Here is a 22,511-nt window from a genome sequence, read left to right on the forward strand (position 1 = left end):
AATTATAGATATAGAAAGAACCTTCATTGTTACAATGCTTCTTTCTTCTCTTCACTTCAAACAGCACATGCAATTAATGCCAAGTGTAGTGACTGTATTTGTAGGCAAACATGGCAGCAAGATCCCTCGTGGCTAATTAATTGTTGGCCAGTGACACTGGGAGAAAGTGTAAGATTGTTGGCCAGTGACACTGGAAGAAAGACTGTTCTCCTTTCCAGTATTTAAGGTTCATCTGAGCAGGTAAATGAAACCATGGTTTAACATCACCAATGTAGCGCTCCTCAATCCTACACTAGAGTGTAGTCCTAGAAATATGATTTTAGAGATAAATTTATTGGTGTTTGTCAATTTTGTATTTGAAGTTTCCAAAGAGATTAGCTTTTAATAATAATAATTAATTGGTCACTTAATCCACTACCATTTGTGGGACACTGCTGTGCACTATTGGCTGCCGTGTTTCACCCCCAAAATATAAAGTCAATTCACTTTACAATATATTCTGTGAAGCGCTTTGAGACATCTCAATGACGTGATAAGGCGCTATGTCAAATGGAAGGATTATTATTATTATTGCCTGTCACCCTTCACTGCTCTGTTTAAAAGTTTCAATCTGGCTGCTTAAAGGGAGGCTGGGAGTAATCACTTTATGTGGAATTTTTCCCTCTCCTTATATCCTGTAGCTCAGTGGTTAGAGCACTCACCTGACAAGCGAGAGACCTGGGTTTGATTGCCGGCAGGGCGAAATGTTGGGCAAGTTTCCTTACCCCACCCGCCTCTGTTTACTTAGCAGTAAGTAGGGATCCAATTGTTAGTCCCTGATCCACGCTTTCATCATGTCCCTACACCACTGCCTGCTCGCTGGATTTCCTAACTCATCCCCCCACAAACTGCAGATTATTTAAAACTCTGCAGCTTGTGTCCTCTCCTGCATCAGTCTCTGCGAACCGATCACCCCCATTCTTGCCTGGCTTCACTGGCTCCCCATCCCTCAGAGAATCGAGTACAAAATCCTCGTTCTCGCCTTCAAAGCCCTCCACGGTCTTGCGCGTCCCTACCCCTCCAACCTCCTAACCTCATATCAGCCTGACCGCTCCCTCCGCTTGGCGGAAACAGGCCTGCTTCAGGTTCCCCGCACTTCCAGCCCACCATTGGTGGTCAGGCATTCAGCACCTCTGCCCTCTGGAACTCTATATCTCGCAATCCCTCCACCTCACCCCCTCTCTTGCCTCCTTCAAGTTCCGTCTAAAGACCTTCCTCTTTGACCGTGCCTTCGGCCACCCTCCCAACCCCAACTCCCTACCCTCCACCCCTCCTGACCCCAACTCCCAGTTCGGGTCCAAAAATCCCGGACTGTGCATTGCCCTGAGACATCTTTCCGACGTGAAGGGCGCTATACAAGTGTAATTTGTTGTTAGTCAATTGGCGGATCACTTTTCCAGGGGTAATTATTCTTTCAAAAAATAATAATAATAAATTGGTCACTCAATCCACGACTGTTTGTGGGACACTGCTGTGCACAATTGGCTGTCGCGTTTTGCCCACAAAATATACAGTCAGTTCACTTTACAGTATATTCTGTGAAGCTCTTTGAGACGTCTTGGAAGATGTGATAAGGCGCTATATCAAATGCAAGGAACATTATTATTAAATGCAAGGATTTATTATGTTATGAATGAGGGCAGTGCCTTGACCATTCTAATGTGAGGTCGCTATTGTTACAATAGATGTCACATTATGTGAATTTTACACAAAAATATTGTCTATCTTTCACCAACAATTTCAAACCCTGAAACCTGACTAACATATTGGTAAGTGTAAAATTAACAGTTGGTTATTATTGGGCAATCTAATATGATCTACTTTAAGCGACCACTCCCTGCACTGTTAAATGATGGGAAAATGTGTTAACTGATAGATATTTAATATCTTCTTGTAGTTTTGATTTGAGACAATTTTCAAAAGGTGCAAGCTGCATAAATGTGTTTTCAATATATGCACATATGTAGGAATGCGTATATAGGAATTTGTGTGTACACCATTACTAGGATCATTTACAGAACCATAGAAATGCACTATCTAATACGAGACCATTCACCCTTTTTGTGTATTAGTTCCAGAAACCATCCTCTCTCATCTCATTTCCTTGCTATTTCCTCATACCCTCTAATAGCCTTCCTCTGTCTATGTTTATCGAATTCTCTTTTAAATGCCTCAATCGACTCTACTCTAACAGCCACTTCTGGCAAATCTTTCCATTCTCTGATAACCCTCTGGGAGAAGGAGTTCTTCCAAACCTCTCCTTTATTCCCCTCATCACATTCTTGAATTCATGCCCTTTCTTGCTTAAATCCCCTGCCAGCAGAAGCAATGAGCTGTGCTAACTGTCAAAACCAGCTCAAGCAGTAGTTTAGGGCAGGTGTATGTTAAGCTTTGTACCCATTAGACCTGGGGAGCCAACTGTAAAGCAGTGGGACCTAAACAGGGAGAGGGTGGGAAAAAAAACTTTTTGTAGATGTTTTGGTAAAGCGTTTAAGGTCGGTGTCTGCACCTGTCATCCCATATATTAGAATTTTTGCAGCAAATTAAAACCGAGTATATACAACATTGTAAAATTTCCTTTCTGACTGTTCCATTTCTCTTTTATAATGGCTGTGATGATGTAATACCCTGTATGGGATGAGTGATACACAAATATTTTTGGTGTGCCCCTGAGTTTGGCTTTTCTAACCAAGTGCTTGTGTACAAGGAAAGACATTTACTGGACTCTGCTCTCACACTATCGCAAGAGTGGTTTGGGTGAAGAAAGCCAATTGGCCTATCTAATCTCATTCCTCCAGAACACCCACCCTATTGACCTCCCGACACAGCTTCGGACTGCTTTTTAAATGAGTCCAGTGTCCTGGCCTCTAACCAACCTTCCTGGCAATCCAGTTGTTGATCACCCTCTGAGTAAAGAAAAACTTCCTGGTCCTGAAATTGCCCTGTGCAGCTGTAAACTAGGTCTTCTTGTGCCACTGTCACGTTGCATCCTAAAATATTTTTCTGGGTTTACCTTTTCTTGTAATTTATATCTGACACTGCTATAAACTTGGAACTGTAAATCGAAGGATCCAACCCATATTTGTGGAATGCTTCTGTTTAAGATTTATCATCATGGTCTCTATATGATATGGAAAACAATATGTATACTATCTCGATGATTGGCTTAAGAAGTTTAGTGAAGCCTATTATACAAACTTGTGATGTACCAGAAAAGACTAAATTGTTTTTATTTACACTTAATTGGGCTAACTGCTGCCTCAGGTTTTCATTTAACGACAACAACTTGAATGTATATAGCGCCTTTCACACGGGCTGAGTCATGTAGAACTTAACAGTGGTGGAGTTTAACTTAAGCTGCAGAAAAAGGGGAGGTGATCATAGGCACGATCGAAGAGGAAAGTCTTCAGGTGCAATGTGAAGACTGGCAAAAGGGAGGCAAAGTAGAGGGATTGAGGCGGAGAGTTCCAGAGATTCAGGACATAGTGGCTGAAAGCACAGCAACCGATGGTGGAGCGGTGTGGTGGGGGGGAACGAGAGGCATGCGTAAGGCCAGAGCCGGCTGACTGAACCAGGTGGGTAGAGGAGTGAGATGTGAGCAGGTTTGAGAGGTAGGGAGGTGCTAGGGCATGCTTTGATTTGTTGGTGACTGTGAGGATCTTGATATCGATTTAACTGCCATTTTGGTTATAAATGTGCCTGAACATTTTGAGTCACTGGATACAATTACTTATACAATTACTGAGTTTATCATACAAACGGTCCTCCAATTATCATTGGTTCTTTGAGATTCAGTTACCAGTAATCGGGTGATACCATGTAACAAATAGAAATTTTTATCCTGGTTTATTAAATCTTTATTGCACAGTACACTGTCCAGTGAGGATTTTTAAACCAACCACCACATTTTGATCCAGGAGCCAATGATTCAAGAGAAGAGCGGAGTCACAATTTTGTATCTTGAGTTTTCAACGGGTTGTGCTTTGTTTTGTTTAGGTAATTCTGTAATGATATTTCGACCAACACAAAACACAAGTGAATGCCCTGGAGACTGCTATCTCGCTACCAGTGAGCGTCCTCCCTCTTACTACAGTGTTGTCTTTCACAGGTAAGAGATTAAATCATTATTTTACAATTGAATGTTTTTGTGGCACAAGGTGCTTTGGAATATGAGCCTAGGATCTGAGTGAGTTTAGCAAAACTCCAAAATATCCAAACTGAAGGTACATTGCAAATCTTTAATAATTTAATCAGATTGAGCTCTCAAGACACAAAAGAAACTGAATCAAATTTAATCCCAGATTTAACGTGTAATAGGTGATTTAATTGCTGTTTTCTCATCCATGCTCAACAGAAATAGCTACACATGGAGCAGCTATTTGCTGGGCGAGAATATGAGCACATTGTAGAATCCGTCTTTTATATGGACTTTTTAGGATCACAAATTTTTGTTTAAAATCCTCTCCAGTTGTATAATTCTCCATTTGGTTTCTCCTTTCTATGCACCACCCTTTAGTCAACATCATAAACCATTCCATCTGTTCCAACAATCATAAATTAGTAGGTGGGGAGAAGAAGGAGGAGCTAAATTGACATTTGTGGGGAATCTCAAAATTCAAGTGAAGAAGATACACATTATTTCTGTATGTATAGAAATGAAATGATATTCCTTGCATTTAAAAGTATTTTTACATCAGGAAGACATCTTAAAGCCTTTCACAGGATTAATTGTAAAACATAGTAACTTTCAACAACAACAACAACTTGCATTTATATAATAATAATAATAATAATAATCCTTGCATTTGATATAGCGCTTTTCACATCTTCTAGATGTCTCAAAGTGCTTCACAGAATATGCTGTAAAGTGAATTGACCGTATATTTGTGGGCGAAACGCAGCAGCCAATTGCGCACAGCAGTGTCCCACAAACAGTTGTGGATTGAAAATGACCAATTTATTATTGTTTTGTTTTGGAGGGATTATTATTAGGCGTGTGGAGTAAGGAAACTTGCCCAAGGTTTCGCCCTCTGCCTGGAATTGACCCCAGGTGTCTCGCTTGCAAGGCGAGTGCTATAACCACTGAGCTACAGGACTCCTGTATAGTGTCCTACACGCGGGGTAGTGTCCTAGAGCGTCCAATGGAGGAGTCTGACAATGAGGGGAAGAGGGAGGTGGGAGATGACTGTAAGCACACTCAAAAAGGAAGGTATTTGGACTTTCTAGATGTGTAGGCAGTTGCACCAGACATTAATATCCCACAACTGGTTATGAAGTGAATGACAAATCTTATTTGGGGTTTTTTACGACTGGAGGAAACTCCCTTTGCTTTTGAAAAGTGCCAAGGGATCTTTAACTTCCACCTGAACGGGCACAGACAGAACCTTGGTGGAACATCTTATCCAAAGAATGGGAGATTAAAAAATCAGTGGAAATTGTGAAAAACGTCAAGGTAATTTTTAAACATGAACTGTAATTCTAATTCATTTACCAGAACAAATCAATATAGAGAAGTGCTTCAACATCATTCTACCTGAGTAGATAATTAAAGAAAAGCTACAGATAGGGGTGAAAATTGCCCCCCTCCTGAACTACTTAGCACTTTGTCATGCAAATGCATTTTCAAGGTGATTGTGATCTTGAATCGTTATCTTATTTACATCTTCATGTTATTCTGGGGAAATGAGGACAAGATAAAAATATTTTTAAAGCAAATAATTATTGTATTTATTGTTTATGTGTGTTAACTAAACTCCCTTGGGTCTTTCAGTGCATTACTGAATGAAGTTTAAAATCTCCTCTTTGTGGCTTCAGTTGAACTTATTTTTACATCTTGCTGTAAAGCTGATTTAAACCAGAATTAACATGCTATCATATGTGTTTGATCAAATGCGCTTTCAATGCAAGGGAGAAGCAACTTCCTATGAGATTTTATATTAAGATGTTACAAAACTAATGGATTATTTCTGTGTGTAGCAACCAGCAATGATCATTTGTGTTTCTGTTGCAATTATAAATAATATAAGGTAATTTGCTGAAACTTTAACAGTTTGAACTGTTGAAATGAGATGCACAGCTTTTCTAATGTTGTTGGTCTTTTTGGTCAGTCAAGTGTCCAATACACGTGGAAACCCATCAGACTGCTTGAGTTTCCAAATCCAAGCATGGACAATTCCACATATGTATGGTTTCTATTTGGCTGTCAAGGAGTGAGCACTCGCCCATTGATCCCTCAATGCAACTGTAAACAGTGCACCCTGCTTACCTAACACAGAGATTCTAAGGGCAAGTTGGCAAGAGCCAAGCTTTAGGACACTGGATTGCGCAGTGGGGTGATGCTGGAATTTAACCTTCTAAAACCAAGCCAGATACCATTTAGAATATAAGTAAGATTCCCACTGCCTGTCCAAGTAGGAGCACCTTACTACCCATCAGGATTTGGCTTGCAGATAATCTAGTCAAGCAGGAAGAAGACACAATTTACCTCCCACATAATAGTCACTCATTGCTAATTAGACACTTTACAAGTACAGGTTTAAGCCCTCGCTAGGTAGGTGGAAGGTAACTGCTTTTGTAGAATACCTGGATTAACATAACATGTAGGAGCAGGAGTAGGCCATTCAGCCCTTCGAGCCTGCCCTGCCATTCAATCATGGCTGATCTTCTAATCTAACTCCAGCTAATAACCTGACCCTGCCTTATCCCCATATCTCTTAATCCCTTTTGCAATAAGAAATCTATCTATCTCAGTCTTAAATACGTTCAAGGACTGAGCGTCAACAGCCCTTTGGAGTAGTGAGTTCCATACATTCACTACCCTTTGAGTGAAGAAGTTCTTCCTCAACTCAGTGCAAAAGGGCTGGCCTCTGATTTTAAGGTTGTGACCCCTGGTTTTAGTTTCTCCAACCAGGGGAAACAATCTCCCACTATCTACTCTATCGTGCCCTTTGATGATCTTATAGGTTTCCATAAGATCCCCTCTAATTCTTCTATATTCTAGAGAATATATGCCCAAATTGGTCAGCCTATCCTCATAACTCATCCCCTTCATCCCTGGTACTAACCTAGTAAATCTACGCTGCACTCCCTCCAAGGCAAATACATCCTTCCTTAAATGAGGAGACCAAAACTGGAAACAGTATTCCAGGTGTGGTCTCACCAGGGCCCTATACAGTTGCAGCAAGACTTCCCTACTCTTATACTCTAATCCTTTCATAATGATTATTTCATAGCATTGATCAAAGCCAGAGGTATAATCACCTTGCCATTGAAAGCACTATCTGGCAAATTATGTGAAACTACATACTTTGTGGAGTCCTGTAGCTCAGTGGTTAGAGCACTCGCTTTGCAAGCGAGAGACCTGAGTTCAATCCCAGGCAGGTCAGGGCGAAACCTTGGGCAAGTTTCCTTACTCCACACAGAGCCTAATAATAATCCCTCCAAAAACCAAAAACAATAATAAATTGGTCATTTTCAATCTAAGACTGTTTGTGGGACATTGCTGTGCGCAATTGGCTGCCGCGTTCGCCCACAAATATACAGTCAATTCACTTTACAGTGTGTTCTGTGAAGCGTTTTGGGACGTCCTCCCGACGTGAAAAGCGCTATATCAAATGCAAGGATTATTATTATTATTATTATTATTACTTGCTTCATGAAAAACAATAACAGATATATTAAGGTATTGCAACTATAAACTCCCTTAAGTCTTTTAGTGCACTACTGAATGATGTTTAGTCTGCTCACTGTGGCTTCAGTTGAACTTATTTTTACATCTTGCTTTAAAGATGATTTAAACCAGAGTTAATATCTTCTATTGTTTAGCATTCCATAACCTGATTGATGAAAAACAATTATTCTTAATTTGTTTTATCTTTCACGTACTTTAGGATCAGTTGATTGCCAAGTTGGGGAGGGGGAAGGGGAAAGAAGTTGTAAAGATGTTGCTCTTTTCTTCATGACAGCCTCGTGAGATCCATTTGATCCCTCCTCACTCCCAATCTGGTATGAGGAGTGCAGCCAAATAATAAGAATCTGTTTCATGCAGTAGTAATGTCTTGATGTTGCTCTCTTGTAATCTTATAGTTTTATTTAAAGTGCTATTTCTTCATGAGCCATTTATCAACAACAAATTGATTTTATATAGTGGCTTTCGCATCACGAAGATGTCTCGAGGTGCTGGCAGTTGAGGGTTTGTACCCCAGCTGGGGGTTGCATTTAGGAGGGATGGGGGTCAGTGGGGTGGGGGGATGTCAAGAGGTGGGGGGGAAGATGACTGACGGCTCGGTCAAAGAGGAAAGTCTTGAGAAAGATCGTAACTGTTGTCTATGGTGTTGTCCTAAATTGTGTTGCAATTATAGTGTCTCTATAACAGTTTGTTATTTCTGTTGCAACAGTATGTTGATTGAATTATGGAAAGCAAATGAATAAATACTTGTAACATGGAAAGTAACGTTATATAAATATTCTAAGATCTTTAGTTAGTTACATTTGGAGGGAAGCAGAAACTTTGCAGACCCTGAAACATCTGCCATAATCTAATAAACTAATGGAGCATACTCATGAAGCTGAATGGCCTCCTCTCGCTCCTAATCTCTGCTATGATAGCTTTCGGTTGTGTCTCCCATTTCCTCAGTGCTTCCTCTTATGACATGAACAGGATACTGGCCTATATTGCTAAATCAGTTGAGTTTAGATCCTCCAACATATTCAGGCTGTACAGTGCCCCAGTCAGACCACATGTTGATTAATGCATACAATTCTGGTCACCATCACATTAGGGGGCTGCCAAGGTCCTAGTGCTAGTGCAGGGGAGAGCAACAAGGATGATCCCAAGTGGAATGAGCTATGAGCAATGAGAGAGAGATTGCATTGATTTTAGAGGCTCTCAAGGTGCTGCTTCAGATAGCACTAAACATGACTACTGAGCATGTGTATCGCACACATTGGAGGCTTGTGGTTTGATCATGAAGGAGCAGGCTGACTTCCATTCTCATGAGGAATGTATGAGGCTGGTTGTAGCTTTGTATGAGATTGTAGAACGTTGTAAGGCTAAGGAGAAACCCACCTACATTGCATTCATCGACTTCCACAAAGCCTCATGAAGCCCTCATGATGAAATTGGAAGCCATGGAATACATTGCCAAATCTTGGGTTTTATCCAGAATGTGTGCTCCAGCTCCAAGATCATTGTAAGGATAAGCAGTGGACTTACTGAGCCCATCTCTCTTGAAAGGTAGTAAGGCTGCCTATTGTCATCCACGCACAATGTATTCATCAATGACATGTTGAATGACAGCCAAAGGAGAGACTGCACACTCCATTCCAATAAATATCTTGGGAATTTCCTTATATAAGTGGGATGCATGAAACACTGTTTGGTTTGGATACTCTTACCAATGGTGCTGGGGTTCTGCATGCGTCAGACACTTGGCTGACCAAAAAAAAACAATAATTAGACAAGCTAGGGCTCTTCAGCCCTTAGAGAAGATAACTCAGATGAGACCTCATAAAGTTGTATACAATTTTAATTAGAATGAAAATGTATACCACGATCAATACTTTAGGAGGCAGCAAGGCAGTACAGCACGAGAATATTGCTTTAGAGTTGTAAATTTCAGGACAGATACCAGTACATTTTTCTTTACTCAGAAAGACTGGTGTCCATGAAAGATGGTAGAGGCAAGGACAGTGGACTCATTTAAGAAGCAACTTGATGCTTTAATGGGGAGACTTATGAAAGGATGATAGTGGTTAGGCCAAAGGGCCTTCTTCATCCAAACCAACCTTGTGATCTCATGAGCTGAAGATTCCTCAGCTCTTGTAAGGTTACTACATGGTAAGCTCCTAAAATAATACTATCATTGCACTTTTCTCTGTATGCAGGACCTATCTAATAATGCTTGGAAACTAAATGTTATTAAGTCCAAATCAAGGTTAGATAATCCAACATATACAAACTTAAATTGGAGAGTGACCTGCAGATAAAAGATTTTTCCTTCCAATAAAAACATATGGGGTCTATTATGCAAGTTGTATAAATCATGTGGAACTGCATGAGTATTAAGCGCCATGTGTTAACCCATGTGTACAGAGGGAAATGCCCTTAATTATATAATTAACAACCAATGTAAAGGGTGTATTAATTATGTAATTATGTAATTAATACACTTGCATTTATACATGGGTCACACGTAGTTTACACAACTCACATAACAGACGCGAGATTAGACAGATTACTTGTATTGGAATGCTGCCAACATTTTAGTTGTAATTTTCGAATAAACAATTTAACTGAAATACGATTGAACTCATTGCTTCCCAGAATATACTGTAAAGTGAATTGACTGTATATTTGTGGGCAAAATGTGGCAGCCAATTGCGCACAGCAGTGTCCCACAAACAGTCGTAGATTGAAAATGACCAATTTATTATTGTTTTGTTTTGGAGGGATTATTATTAGGCTCTGTGTGGAGTAAGGAAACTTGCCCAAGGTTTCGCCCTGCCTGGAATTGAACTCAGGTCTCTCGCTTGCTAAGCGAGTGCTCTAACCACTGAGCTGACTCCGGTACATGTAACAACATAAGTCTCTGGTACATGTAACACAACAACAAGATTACAACAACAACAACAAGATTCCATTTATAGAGCGCCTTTCACATTGGGAGGACGTCTCAAGGCGCTGTACGGTTGGGTCAGGACCCGAGCAGGGGGGAAATGGTCAGGGTGAGGGGAAGGAAGGGAGGGAGCGAGGAGGGGGTAGAGAGTCGAGAGGGGAGCTGAAGGCACGGTCAAAGAGAAAGGTCTTGAGATCGGCCTTGAAGGAGGAAAGGGAGGAGGCAAGGCGAAGGCACTGGGGGATGGAGTTCCAGAGCCTAGGGGCTGAGAGGCTGAAGACCCGGCCACCGATGGTAGGGCGGTTTGGGCGGGGGATGTGGAGCAAACCGGAGCCAGGAACGGAGGGTACGGGCAGGTAGGTAGGGGGATAGTAGGTCGGAGAGGTAGGAGGGAGCAAGACCGTGAATGGCCTTGTAGGTGAGGATGAGGATCTTGAAATCGATCCTCTGGGGGATGGGGAGCCAGTGGAGGCGAGCGAGGGTGGGAGTGATGTGGTCCCGAAGCCTGGTGCATTTGTATAGCGCCTTTCGCGTTGGGAGGATGTCCCAAGGCCCTGGACAGAGTACAGCATTTCAGACCTGAGCTGGGGTTGGGGGGAGGTGGGGGGAGGGGATACATACTATACTTTCATCTTAATAACCAAACAAAGGAATCTATGAATCCTAGATCCTTTTTATTTTTTATAGAATCCAGAGTGAACCAAAATTACATATGACCTTTCATTTCTGACTGCTCTTAAATGTTAGCAGACCTTTCAAACCTTATAACATAAGCAGTAGTAAACTATTTATTAATTATGATTGAGTTAATGCTCAAACATGGGTGTTAATGTACAATAGGATCTAACTTGTTCACTGGCTCATGATTGCAACTTGGTTTTAGTCCAAACATATTGTTTGGTGTAAACAAAACGCAAAATATTGCAAATGCTGGAAATCGGAAACAAAAACAGAAGTCACTGGGAACACTCAGCAGGTCAGGCAGCACTTATGGAGAAAGAAAAGTGAATCAACGTTTCGGGTCCATGACCCTTCATCAGAACTGAGCGACTTCTCATTCTTTGGTGTAACTTGACAGAAATTAAAGTTCTTCTTGCATATTTATAACATAATAGATTTGGACCAACGACCACGATGGGGATCAATATATTTATTTGGTTATAGTTGTAGGTTAGGAGAGATTATTTCTAGTGTATATTTCAGTGTTCTTTATAATTAACAGAACCTTTTCATTGGTTCCAGTAATACCGTACAGCATCTGCTTCCAGCTCTAATACAGATGCTCAAAACTGCGATGCTGAATGTGGTATTTGTGGGACCACAGATTAACATCCCGAAAAACTGCACCTCAAACAATGCAGCATTCCCTGAACACTGCACCTCAATGGCATAAGGTTCTACATCAAATGCAAGGATATTAATTATTATTATTACAAATTAACTGGAACAAGATTTCGAGCAAGTGTAGTTTAGTCCAGGCTGCTGGAACTCATTAAACAAAATAACTTGATGTTGTAACGGGAGCACAGCATAGTGAATTTTCTAGAAGGATGAGATCAAATGATTTGAAAGAACCTTCTTCATTTGAACTTCTCTTGTGACCTTGTGGTTATTCTCATTTAACATATAAAGGGAGAAATTCCACTGGGGTCTAAATTTACTCTTTTTTTCTTAACATTTCAGATGGAGAAGAATTTGGCAAATTGATGAATTGTCTTAACTTTCAAGCCATTTTTTTGTAAGCTCTTTTAAGAATTTACCAAAATACTAAGAAAATAGAGTAAATGTAGGCCCGGGGTTGAATTTTTATCCACAGAGTCAGTGAATCTTCTTGAAGCCAAAAGTTTAAAAGAGCTCACGGCAAATTATTAACATCCGCTGTTATCTAAGATGGGTCTGCGTTCCTGCATGGTACAAAATGCATTACTGGAAACCTAAATCCCAATCTCAGAAGCTTACTAATACTATGCGATATTACCATTTCCTATATTGTAAACATACGGTTTGTCTGAGTAGAAGTTGTGAGAAATAAATGGATTTGTGGCCTCTGAGAATCATACACCGATTTCCCAAACTACTTCCGTTAGGACCCTTTACAGTCATTTGAGAATAAAGACGTTTTCATTGCAGCTTTGGGCTGGATTCAAATCTAGGTCTGAGAGGTTAAAGGACAAGATTCTAATGCACTGTGCCACCCAATGTTTAAAATGTAGCAACAGAATAAGAACATAAGAAATGCTAGACAAAAAAAGACCAAGGTCCATCTAGTTCGCCTTCCACCTTCCTGGCGGTCGCATGCACATATATCCCAAACTACCTATGTACTATATCCCATAATGTCAGAGCGCTTTACAGTAATGGATCCCGGGACCGAGCTGGGGGAGGGGGGGAAGGTGACCAAAGGCAAGGTCGAAAAGAAAGGTCTTCAGCAGAGACCTAAAAATGGGAAGGAAGGGAGCGAGACGAAGGGAGTGAAGAAGGCAGTTCCAGAGCCTCGGGGCATAGTGGCTGAAGGCACGGTCGCCGAGGGTGGAGCGGAGGACTCGGGGGACGAGGAGGAGGCCAGACCCGGAGGAACAAAGGCAACGGGTACTGTTTTGAGGAGAGAGGAAGTCAGAGAGGTAGGGGGGTGTAGAGGAGTGCAGGGTATTCAATGAGGATCTTGAAATCGATCCTCTCTGGGATAGGCAGCCAGTGCAGTCAGGTAAGGACTGGGGTTATCGGGGAGCGGAGTTTGGTGCGGGAGAGAATGCAGGCGGCAGAGTTTTGAATAATCTGGATTTTATGGATGGTAGTGGATGGAGACCGGCGAGGAGGGCGTTAGAATAGTCCAGCCGAGAGTTGACAAAGGCATGGACCAGGGTTTCAGCGGCCTTTGGGGAGAGGTATTGGCGTCTCCCTAGGGAGGCTCTTCTACAGTTTCACTATTCCCTCACTGAAATAGTTTGTGATCTTCTAATCAATGGGAACCATTCCAGAATCCAGGGAATTTTGGAAGATCGAAAACAAAGCTTCCACCTCCTTTAAGACCCTAGGATGCAGGCCATCAGGTCTAGGGGATTTATCATTTTTTTAATCCTATCAATTTCTCTAATACTATTAATAATAATAATAATCCTTGCATTTGATATAGCGCTTTTCACGTCGGGAGGACATCCCAAAGCGCTTCACAGAATATACTGTAAAGTGAATTGACCGTATATTTGTGGGCGAACGCGGCAGACAATTGCGCACAGCAATGTCCCACAAACAGTCGTAGATTGAAAATGACCAATTTATTATTGTTTTGGAGGATTATTATTAGGCGTGTGGAGTAAGGAAACTTGCCCAAGGTTTCGCCCTGTGCCTGGAAGTGAACTCAGGTCTCTCGCACGCAAAGCGAGTGCTCTAACCACTGAGCTACAGGACTCCACAGTATTGATTTACTGATGTTCATTTTGTTATGTTTCTCACTAACATTAGCCTCCAGATTCCCCTCTATTTTCGGTAAGTTTTCAGTGTCCTCTAATGTGAAGACAGAAGCAAAATATTTGTTTAATGACTGTGCCATTTCTTTATTCCCCCTTATAATTTCTCCTGTCTCTGCCTGCAATGGACCCAGATTCACTTTTGATAGTCTCTTCCTCTTTATGTACTTGTAAAAACTCTTACAATTTGTCATTATGTTCCTAGCTAGTTTACCCTCATATTCTCCCTCTTAATCAGTTTCTTGGTTTTCCTTTGCTGATCTCTAAAGCCTTCCCAATCCTCAGGTTTACTGATCTTTTTGGCAGTATTATAGGCCTCTTTCTTTTAATTTGATACTTTCCCTAACTTCTCTAGTTAGCCAAGATTGAACCACTTTTCCCGTGGTATTTTTATTTTTTAAGGAAATATGTGATTGCTGGGAATTATGTACTATATCTTTAAACGTTTGCTATTGCTGGTCTACTGTCATATTTTTTAATCTAATTTCCCAGTCTATTTTAGCCAAATCTTCTCTCATATTCTGCAAAGTTGGCTTTATTTAGATTTAAGACCTTTGCTTCGGATTCAGTTATATTACTCGCTAACTTAATGTTAAATTCCATCATGTTATGGCCACTCTGCTCTAGAGAAGCCTTGACTTCCAGATTGCTGATTAGCCCTATTTCATTACACAAAAGAAGATCTAGGATAGCCTGTTCCCTGGTTGGTTCCTCAGCATACTGATCTAGAAAACTATCTCTAATGCATTCTATAAACTCATCCTCTAATTTACTTTTGCCAATTTGGTATTCCCAACTCTATATGAAGATTGAAATCACCCACTATTAGTGTATTCCCCTTGCTACATGCTCCTCTAATTTTCTGATTAATACCCTGCCCAATACTGTAACTGCTATTTGGGGTCTATAAACTACTCCCACTAGTGTCTTCTGCCCCTTGTTGTTTCTTACCTCCACCAATTCTTACTCTACATCCTGATTTTCTGATTTAAAATCCTTCCTCTCTACTGTTTTTATCTCATCCTTTATTAGCAGAGCTATTCCCCCACCTCATTTTCCACATTGCCTATCTTTCCTATATGTTGAATACCCTGGAATGTTTAGCATCCACCCTTGGTCTCCCTGTAACCACGTCTCAGTAATAGCCACTAGATCGTACCCATTTATGTCTATTTGTGCTCTTAATTCGTCTATCTTTTTCATAGATTCATGGATTCATAGAATGTTACGACACAGAAGGAGGCCATTCGGCCCATTGAGTCTGTGCCGGCTCTTTGACAGAGCAAGTCACTTTCACTAACCCCAATCACCAGCTTTCTCCCCATATCCCTGCAAACCGGTCTTCCCCAGATACCTATCCAGTTCTCTCTTAAAAGCTGTTATCGAATCGAACTTCACTACCCTTTCAGGCAGATCATTCTAAATTCGAACATCTCGCTGAGTGAAAAAATTTCTTCTAACCTTCCCTCTGCTTCTTTTGGTAGATATCTTAAGAGTGTGACCACGGGTCAGACACACCTACCAGCAGAAACAGCTTTTCCTTATCTAGCCTGTCGAAACCTTTCATGATCTTGAAGAGCTCTATCAGGTCCCTGTGTAACCTTCTCTGCTCTAATGGGAAAAGTCCTAACTTCTCCAGCCTGTCCTCATAGCTAAGGTTCCCCATTCCTGGTATCATTCTCGTGAATCTCCTTTGCACCCTTTCCAGTCCCTTAATGTCCTTCCTGAAGTAAGGTGCCCAGAACTGGACGCAGTACTCCAGCTGAGGCCTCACCAGTGTTTTGTGTAGATTAACCATAACCTCCCTACTCTTATACTCTATGTCCCTACTAATAAAGCTCAGTACACCAAATGCCTTTTTTACTGCCTTATCTACCTGCCCGCTACCTTTAATGATTCGCTTACTTGAACACCCAGATCTCGCTGTACGTTCACCCCCCTTAAGATTGAGCTACCAAGTCTATATCACCTCCTATCATTTTTCCTACCTAAGTGTATCACCTCACACTTATCCACATTGAAATCCATCTGCCACATGTCAGCCCATTCCACCATTCTGTGTATGTCTGCTTGCAGTTGGTTACAGTCCTCCTCACTATTTACTACCCTAACTAACTTTGTATCATCTGCAAACTTGGAAATAGTGCTCTCTTTGCCCCAGTCCAGATCATTAATATATATTAGAAAGATCAGTGGTCCCAATACCGATCCCTGGGGGACATCGCTGCACACCTCCTTCCATTTGGAGAAACACCCATTAACCACCACCCTCTTCTTTCTGTCACTCAGCCAGTTCTTAATCCAAACTGCCACTGTCCCCTTAATATCTTGGGCCTGTAATTTTTTTATTAATCTCTTCTGCGGTACTGTGTCAAAAGCCTTTTTGAAATCCATGTAAATAACATCCACCGCATTTCCCTCATTAACCCTCGCAGTCACCTCTTCAAAAAGAGGTATTTGAACCCGTATCTCCCACAGCAACCTTGGGTGAAACCCATCTGGTCCTGGTGACTTAGCAATTTTGAGCCCAGTCAATCTTTTCAGAACTTCCTCTCTGTCTATAGTAATCTGATCTATTTCCTCTACCCTCTCATCCAATACTGCAGCATTTGTGGCATCCATTTCCGTTGTGAAGACAGATGCAAAGTACTCGTTCAGTACATCAGCCATGCCCTCTGCCTCCACAACAAGATTGCCGTCATTGTCTTTGATTGGCCCCATCCTACCTTTAACTAACCTTTTTTCCTTTATGTGCTTGTAAAATATTTTAGGATTTTAGGATATGTTACCCGCTAACCTCTTCTTATGCAATCTTTTAGCCTGTCTTATCACTCTTTTAAGATCATTCCTGCATTCTCTGTAATGCGCTTTGCTATCCTCAATATCTTGTGTCTTCCAATTGTCGTACGCCATCTTCTTCTCTTTCATCCTAGACAGAATATCCCCGGTCATCCAGGCTGGCTTGGTTGTTGCACATTTCTCTTTTGTGGGAATATATCCATTTAGACCTTGAGCTATCATATCTTTGAAGATCTCCCATTGCTCATGAGTCGTTTTACCTGCTAGTCTTACTTGCCAGTCCACCAACTCTAGGTCCCTTTTTAGCCCATCAAAATTAGCCCTTTTCCAGTCAAGCATTTTCACCCTTGACTGTACTTTGTCCCCGTTCATGAGTAATCTAAATCTAATAATATTATGGTCACTGTTACCTAGATGCTCCCCTACCGAAACCTGTTCAACCTGACCTATTTCATCTCCCAGGACTAGATCCAGCAATGCTTCCTTCCTTGTAGGACTGGAGACATACAGCTCAAGAAAATTTTCCTGTACACAGTTTATGAATCTTTCTCCTGCCTTACCCTTAGCGCTGCTATTTTGCCAGTCTATATTGGGATAATTGAAATCCCCCATTATCACAACTCTGTTCGCCTTACATCTATCCGTTATCTGGTTGCAGATCTGCTCCTCTATCTCCTTCCCGCTGTCTGGTGGTCTATAGTAAACCCCTATCAGTGTAACCACTCCTTTCTTATTTCTTATCTCTAACCAGATGGATTCTGTTGTCGGGCCCTCCAGAACCTCGTTCCTTTCTACAACTATAATTGTATCCTTAACTAATATTGCCACCCCTCCTCCTGTTCTTCCTTCTCTATCCTTCCTGAACACATTATATCCTGGAATATTTAACTCTTGTTACGAATGCTTTGTGCATTCAGATATAGCGCCTTTAATTTTGACCTCTTACAATTTCCCCTAGTTGTTAATGCCCTATTTCCTTTGTTGAGCTTTTTGTCCCTACTTGACACACTCTTCTTTATCTCCCAAGTTGCTACTCTGTTCTACAGCCATGACTGTGACTGTTCCTTGCAATGTTGGTTTACGTTTACCTGTAGCTGTAACTCTTCCTCCTCCTTGGTAAAGACTGGTGCAAAAAAAATATTTAGCACTATTGCAGCCTGTGTAGCATTATTTGTCATGTTCTTCCCCGAACTCACCTTCAGTGGCCCTATTCCATTGGTTGATTTACTTCTATTCTTAATGTAACAACATTTTTTTTGTTATTATCCTTCACTTCTCTTGCCATGTTCAATTCAAAGAATTATGTGAATAAACTTGAGAGATCATTATCCCTCAGTAGAGCACACAACATCTTAAGTACTCAAAGTCCCACAAGTCAATTGAGCAAAACTGACGTTAAACCCACAGCTCCCATATCTATCTAAACTCACATGTTCAGGCGCATCCATTATCATTATAATAATCCTTGCATTTGATATAGCACTTTTCATACCTTCCAGACAGAATATACTGTAAAGTGACTTGACTGTAAATTTGTGGGTGATACGTGGCAGCCAATTGCACACAGCAGTGTCCCACAAGCAGTCGTGGATTGAAGTGACAAATTTATTATTGTTTTTTTGAGAGTTTATTATCAGGCATGTGGAGTAAGGAAATTTGCCCAAGGTTTTGGCCTACTGGGAATCAAACCCAGGTCTCTCGCTTTCGAGCCCAGTGCTCTAATCAGTGAGCTATAGGACTCTACATGATGTCATTATGTTCACAATGTATAAGCAACAGCTTGTCCAAAGTGATTGTATTCATGTTATCTCATGCTATCATCGACTGCCATTATGGTAGAAGCTGAACTGGACGTACCTTGGTCTCCTTTCGCCTCGCCAATTATTATATTCTTATGTTCTAACTATAGAGAGGTATTGGTACAACCCTATGATAGACTGATCAACCAAGTCAACTTAGAGATGGCAAATAGTAAAGTAGGCCAACAATAAAAAAAGGCTTACTTTAACCTAAGGAAAACTACCAATACGGTTTGCATGAATTCAGTAGTTTCAATTGCACCTTCAGGTCCTCTGATCAGAAATGCATTAGCCTTTTATGATTTCATTTTGCACCTTAGAGAGCATCTCATGATGTTGTATGGTTTATTAACTTTAATGTTACTCTATTTTGAATAAAAGGAGCATTTATTATATTCAAGCAGTCAGACTTTCTCACCATTTGCTTCTTTAATCTAGCTGACTGGAAGCAAAACAAACTATTCAAGAACATTTATTTTGTAATAACTTTAATCTCACAGTGGATCAGACTTGTAAGAAAGATAGAAGCCCATGGTATAAAAGGGACAGTGGCAGCATGGATCCAGAACTGGCTGGGAGACAGAAAGCAGAGAATTGTGGTGAACGGCTGCTTTTCTGACTGGAGGGAAGTGTACAGTGGCATCCCCCAAGGATCGGTATTAGGACCACTGCTCTTCTTAATATACATAAATGATCTGGACTTGGGTATAGCAAGTACCATTTCCAAGTTTGCGGACGACACAATGTTAGGTAGGGTGGTAAACAGTGAGAAGGATAGTAGCCAACTACAGGAAGACATAGACAGAATGGTAAAATGGGCAGACACATGGCAGATGAATTTCAATGTAGAGAAATGCGAGGTAATGCATTTTGATAGAAAGAATGAGGGGAGGCAATATAGGGTAGATAATACAATCTTAAGGGGGGTGAAAGAACAGAGAGACCTGGGGGTTCAGGTAAATTAATCCTTGAAGGTGGCAGAACAGGTAGATAAAGCTGTAAAAAGGGCATATGGGATTCTAGGCTTTATGATTAGGGGCATAGAGTACAAGAGTCAGGAGGTTATGATTAACCTATATAAAACACTGGTTAGGCCTCAGTTAGAATACTGCACCCAGTTCTGGGCACCACACTATAGGAAGGATGTTAAGGCATTGGAAAGGGTGCAGAGGAGATTTACGAGGATGGTACCAGGAATGAGGGACCTTGATTATGAGGAAAGGCTAGAGAGGCTGGGATTATTCTCATTGGAGCAGAGAAGGTTAAGAGGAGACCTAATAGAGGTTTTCAAAATCATGAGGGGATTTGATAGGTTAGAAAGGGAAAAACTGTTTCCACTGGTGAGTGTGTCGGTGACTCAAGATCACAGATTCAAAATAGTCTCTAAAAGAAGCAGAGGGGAGGTGAGAAGAAATTTTTTCATGCAGCGAGTTGTTCGAATCTGGAACGCATTACCTGAGAGGGTGGTCGAGGCTGATTCGATAACTACTTTTAAAAATGCAGTGGACGGGTATTTGAGGAGGACGGGTTTGCAGGGTTATGGGGAAAGGGCTGGGAAGTGGGACTGACATTACATTGCTCTTTTCAAAGAGCCAGCACAGACTCGATGGGCCGAATGGCCTCTTTTTGTGCTGTACGACTCTATGATTCTATGAAAAGCCAAATAAACTGCTGAGTAAATTTGGCTTCATCTGCATGAACATTTTGTTCTCTATTGTGCCGTCTCTCTATAATCCTACAGATTTAGTGAAAGGTTAAAACTAGACGAATTAGTAATATGTTTTCCTGATACAGATCTAAAGAACCCGGATCTATAGAATTCATTTTTCACAGGTGAGAAGCAGGTCTATTTTGGTCTTGTGTTTATTAACATTTTTTTCTGCTTTATGCTGACTCACTGGAAATCAGGGTATGGGCTGTTAGTGCTCCAAGGTCATTTCACTGGATGTAAATACTGTGTCGCAACTTGAGCAGGTAGAATAGTGTTAACGTTCAAGTGCAATTCTAGGGAGTACTGCATTGTTGAAAGTATTTTCTTTTGGATGAGATGTTAAATCGAGGCACCATTTACTAATCTTTATGATCTCTTGACAAGATTTAAAAAGTTCATTTGACTTCCTGACCAATACTCCTCCGGATAAATTGGTCATTCAGCTATGGCTACTTGTGGGATTGTGCTTGTGTTTGTCTGCAAAAAAAAAGTTACTACACTTGACAGTATTACTGTGAAGTGCTTTGAGATGTTTCGATGTGATAAGGTCACGGAGTTGTGACGTCCTGTAGCATAGTGGTTAGTGCGCTCCCCTCACAAGCAAGAGGTCCAGGATTTGATTTCCGGATGAGGCAATATCTTAGACAAGTTGCCTTACTCCACACTCAACAGCAACAACAATGAAATTACATTTATAGAGCGCCTTTCATGTTGGGAGGACGTCCCAAGGCGGTGGACAGTCAGGGTCAGGACCTGAGCATGGGGAAGGGGTGATGTTGGGGTGAGGGAAGCCAGAGAGATGGGAGGTCGACTGAAGGCACGATCGAAGAGTAGGGTCTTGAGATCAGCCTTGAAGGAGGCAAGGGAGGAAGCGAGGTGAAGGAACTGTGAAATGGAGTTCCAAAATGGGGAGCAGAGAGGTTGAAAGCCCGGCCACCGATGGTAGGGTGGGTCGGGCGGGAGACATGGAGCAGGCTGGAGCCCGCTGAACAGAGGGAGCGGACAGGTTGGTAGAAAGTCAACAAGTCAGAAGGGTAGGAGGGGGCAAGGCCATGGATAGCCTTGGAAGTGAGGACAAGGATCTTGAATTAGATCCTCTGGGGGATGGGGAGCCAGTGGAGTTGGGCGAGGGCGGGAGTGATGGATGGGGTCACGGAGCCTGGTGAGCAAGAGTACACGAGCTGTAGAGTTTTGGATGATCTGCAGCTTGTGAAGGTAGGAGTTGGAAAGGCCGATGAGGAGGGAGTTTCCATAATCGAGCCTTGATGTGATGAATGCGTGGTTGAGGGTTTCGGCAGCCTGAGGGCTGAGGCAGTGGCGGAGTCTGGGAATGTTGCGGAGACAGTGCTGGTCATGGCGCAAATGTGGGGGAGAAAGGACAGTTCTGGATCAACCAAGACACCCAGGTTCCTGACTGGCTTAGTGAGGTTGAGCGTGCAGCAGTGGAGGCTGATGCTGCCAGCGCCCGAAGTGCGGAGGCGCAGGCGTGAGCCAATCAGGAGGGCCTCAGTCTTGCAGACATTCAGTTGGAGAAAGTTGTCACATCTCCTGTAAAGTTTATTTACATTATCCATACAGTGACCACAGTCAGCAGGCTGGCCTGTGTGCTAGCTGGATATCCTGGAGAGTATCTGTCCCCAAAAAGCTTGCACTGCCTTATCTCTTCTACCAAATATGAAAAAGACAAAACTCATAACTCGGGACTATCATTTAAATTATTCTTTAAGGTGATTCAAATGTCACACTTATGCCAGTTCCACCATCCACAAAGTTCAGCTGCTCTCCACCATCTGTAACCTCACCTGCATCAAACACCGCATATCCATCACCCTAATCCTCGCCAGGCTCCATTGACTCCCTGTCTCCAAATGAATCAACTTCAAGGTCCTCACCTTCAGATATGTATCCCTTCATCCCATAGCACCTTTCCTATCTCTCCATATTCTACCCTTCTCTGCCTTCAATCTCTGCATTCAGGTATCCCAGACCTGCTGCACGAACCCCACTTCCTCCATGCCAGGCTCCCACCAAAAACAACTAATCTAGCTTAATTGATACATTGAAAAGATAACTGGATAAG

At 41.8% G+C, this 22,511-nt stretch overlaps 1 protein-coding gene across 1 annotated transcript in view; it reads left to right on the forward strand.

The window, feature by feature from the left end:
• The window catches only part of LOC103182717 (transmembrane protein 171), a 45,142-nt gene that overhangs the window by 5,385 nt on the left and 17,246 nt on the right, over window positions 1-22,511 (forward strand). Inside the window, exon 3 of the mRNA XM_042331687.1 lies at window positions 4,036-4,147. Coding sequence (XP_042187621.1) covers window positions 4,036-4,147 — 112 coding nt within the window. The remainder of the gene's footprint in view (window positions 1-4,035; window positions 4,148-22,511) is intronic.

This window comes from Callorhinchus milii, unplaced genomic scaffold (assembly GCF_018977255.1).
Source record: "Callorhinchus milii isolate IMCB2004 unplaced genomic scaffold, IMCB_Cmil_1.0 Scaffold1, whole genome shotgun sequence".
NCBI classification, from domain to species: Eukaryota; Metazoa; Chordata; class Chondrichthyes; order Chimaeriformes; family Callorhinchidae; genus Callorhinchus; species Callorhinchus milii.